General features: G+C 46.1%; 1 protein-coding gene across 1 annotated transcript in view; it reads left to right on the top strand.

Annotated features, from left to right (window-relative positions):
* LOC138030635 (uncharacterized) overlaps positions 1-428 on the top strand; it is an 856-nt gene extending 428 nt beyond the window's left edge. The window contains exon 2 of the mRNA XM_068878518.1: positions 1-428. This exon is cut by the window's left edge and continues 116 nt beyond it. Coding sequence (XP_068734619.1) covers positions 1-428 — 428 coding nt within the window.
* Positions 429-2,393: the final 1,965 nt, after the last annotated feature.

The raw sequence follows: 2,393 nt of genomic DNA on the forward strand, positions 1-2,393 counted from the left end.
TAGTGGCACCATTCCTTATCCGAGCCAAAATTGGACTCCAGGAAATGTGGAAAAGGGGAGTTACCTGGGACGAGGAGCTACCTCCCGACGTTTTGGACAAGTGGAGTATCCTGTTCAGAGAAATGGAGAGACCAAACGGAATCAACTTTGACCGATGCTATACACCTGCTGACGCCACTGGAGCACCTACACTCTGTATCTTTGCCGATGCCTCCGGAGATACATTTGGTACCTGTGCGTACGCAAGATGGCAGCTGAGAAGCGGAGAATTTGACGTGCGTCTGGTTGCAGCAAAGTCAAGAGTTGCACCCATAAAGAGCTTGATTATGCCTCGTCGTGAACTCCAAGGCGCAGTGTTAGCCTCTCGGCTGCTTAAGGCCATAAAGGAAGAAACCCGCCTGAACTTTGAGCAGAAAGTCTTCTCCTAGACAGCAAGATCGTATTGGCATGGATATGTAGTGAAGCACGACGCTTCAAGCCATTCGTCTCAATAAGAGTTGGAGAAGTTCAAACCAGCTCGGACCCCGCCCAGTGAATACAGTGTTCCCTGGGAAGCTTAACGTGGCGGACGACGTTTCCCGTGGAATTGTATGTTTTAGTGGGCCTTGGCTGACAAGTGGCAGCGTGGTCATGAGTTCCTACGTCTCCCTGAGCAAGAGTGGCCGAAAGAATCCAGTCATAGTCCCATAAAAACTTGAAGTAGAAAAGATAGCGTGAAAGGTTCAGACAAGCCTGTTTGCAGAGCAAGGAAATTACAGCAACCCATCGATTGCACAAGATTCTTCAAGCCGGAGAAAGCTGCTTAGAGTAACTGCGTATGTGTTTGCGATTTGTGTGCACCTCAGAAAAAAAAACAAAACCACGAAATCGAGAAGAAAGAGATTCCAGAATTATTTAAGAGGGTGTCCTCTCACCTCAAGAATTACAAGAAGCCGAAAAACATTAGGTACAAGAATGCCCATAAAGGCCTTAACAGTCGAATCAGCAAGGCAGATTTTAAGAAGTTCAGTCCGATACAGAGAATGCAGAGCGTACTCATCAGAGTTGGATGAGTGTTGACAAAGTTCTCGTTTTCCCACGAAACGAACATCCTTGTCTGCTTCCGAAGAAGCATTGGGTTTCGCATCTTATCGTACGCCGCCTCACTTAGAGCTGCCTGTTTATTGCTCGACCATTGGCATTTGATGCACAAGTTGTTGCGAGGATTCCTGCGCTTTGAGAGGGGTACCGGCCCTTATGATTAGTGGGTCCCCTTTGTTTAGCCCGAACGTCACTGCGACGAAATGATCAGAGGATGGGGCACAGAGAAGCTACAGCGAGTTCTCTTCAGAAAAGGGGATGAAGTGGCAGTTTTCTTCACCTCGGCAGCTCCACACCCACCCGGTGTGCCGATCGCGTTGGTCAAGAGCTGCCAGGGCATATGTGGGGCATTTGAACCACTAGTTGCCGCTCCAAACCTCGGGAATTTGACTAAGAATCTGAGTCCCCGGGTGGAGACTTTTTACTTTTTTGCGTGGAGAAATGGGACCAAGTCACATCGTCCTTTGTGGTCGTCTTTGCGCCCGACCATCTTGGAAATGAAGTAGCGCGGCTAAAGCCCTGAAAGACGTGCTGTTTTTAGAGGTAGGCACTTGTTTTTATACATATCCAACACACTACTTCTCCACCACTCATTTTTCAATATTATAAATTGATGGAATACCTTACTTTGTGGGGATTGTGTGGATTGTTGTTGATATCGACTCGCTTTTCGTCAGAAAATCAAGCGTTGGAAATGTATTAAATATTTGCTACCATTGACTAGGAGAATGCCTCCTCTTAAGGATCACGAGCTGCCTGTAGAAGCAGTGATATTACTCCCCCTCCAACACTTGGGGATTATGTGATCTGATTTGATCATCTTAGGGGAACCCACGGTGGGGATTTTAAGCCAAAAGTTTTTCTGGAAGTCAAATGCCACCTGAAAATTTAATAATAATTTAATAATTTAATACTAATTTATTACTTATATCGCGCAAAATACATGTGGGATAAGATCTAATGCGCTACATCCGAACCTCTACTGCTGCAAATGTAGGTGCAAGTTTTAGTCGCAAATTAAATGGTATCGATTGGTTATCGTGGACAACGAGGAGTCCCGCAATTCATATGTGTTAAAAAACCGCCGAAAATGGTCAGTGCAATCCAAAAGGTGACAGTGCGCGATTGTACGGATACAGTGCGTGGCGCACGTTTTGGGCGTTGGCTGACTAACAAGGACTGGTCGTAGTTGTCCTTCGCCAGAATCATGAAACCTATAAGGTTTCACATCTTCATTACCGATCTACAAAAGGCAGTCGACACTTACCTTCCCTGGAAATCAGTTAGACTGCAACCCATCTGATAGACCTTGA

The sequence above is a fragment of the Montipora capricornis genome, chromosome 13 (genome assembly GCF_036669925.1).
Source record: "Montipora capricornis isolate CH-2021 chromosome 13, ASM3666992v2, whole genome shotgun sequence".
In the NCBI taxonomy this organism is placed as follows: domain Eukaryota; kingdom Metazoa; phylum Cnidaria; class Anthozoa; order Scleractinia; family Acroporidae; genus Montipora; species Montipora capricornis.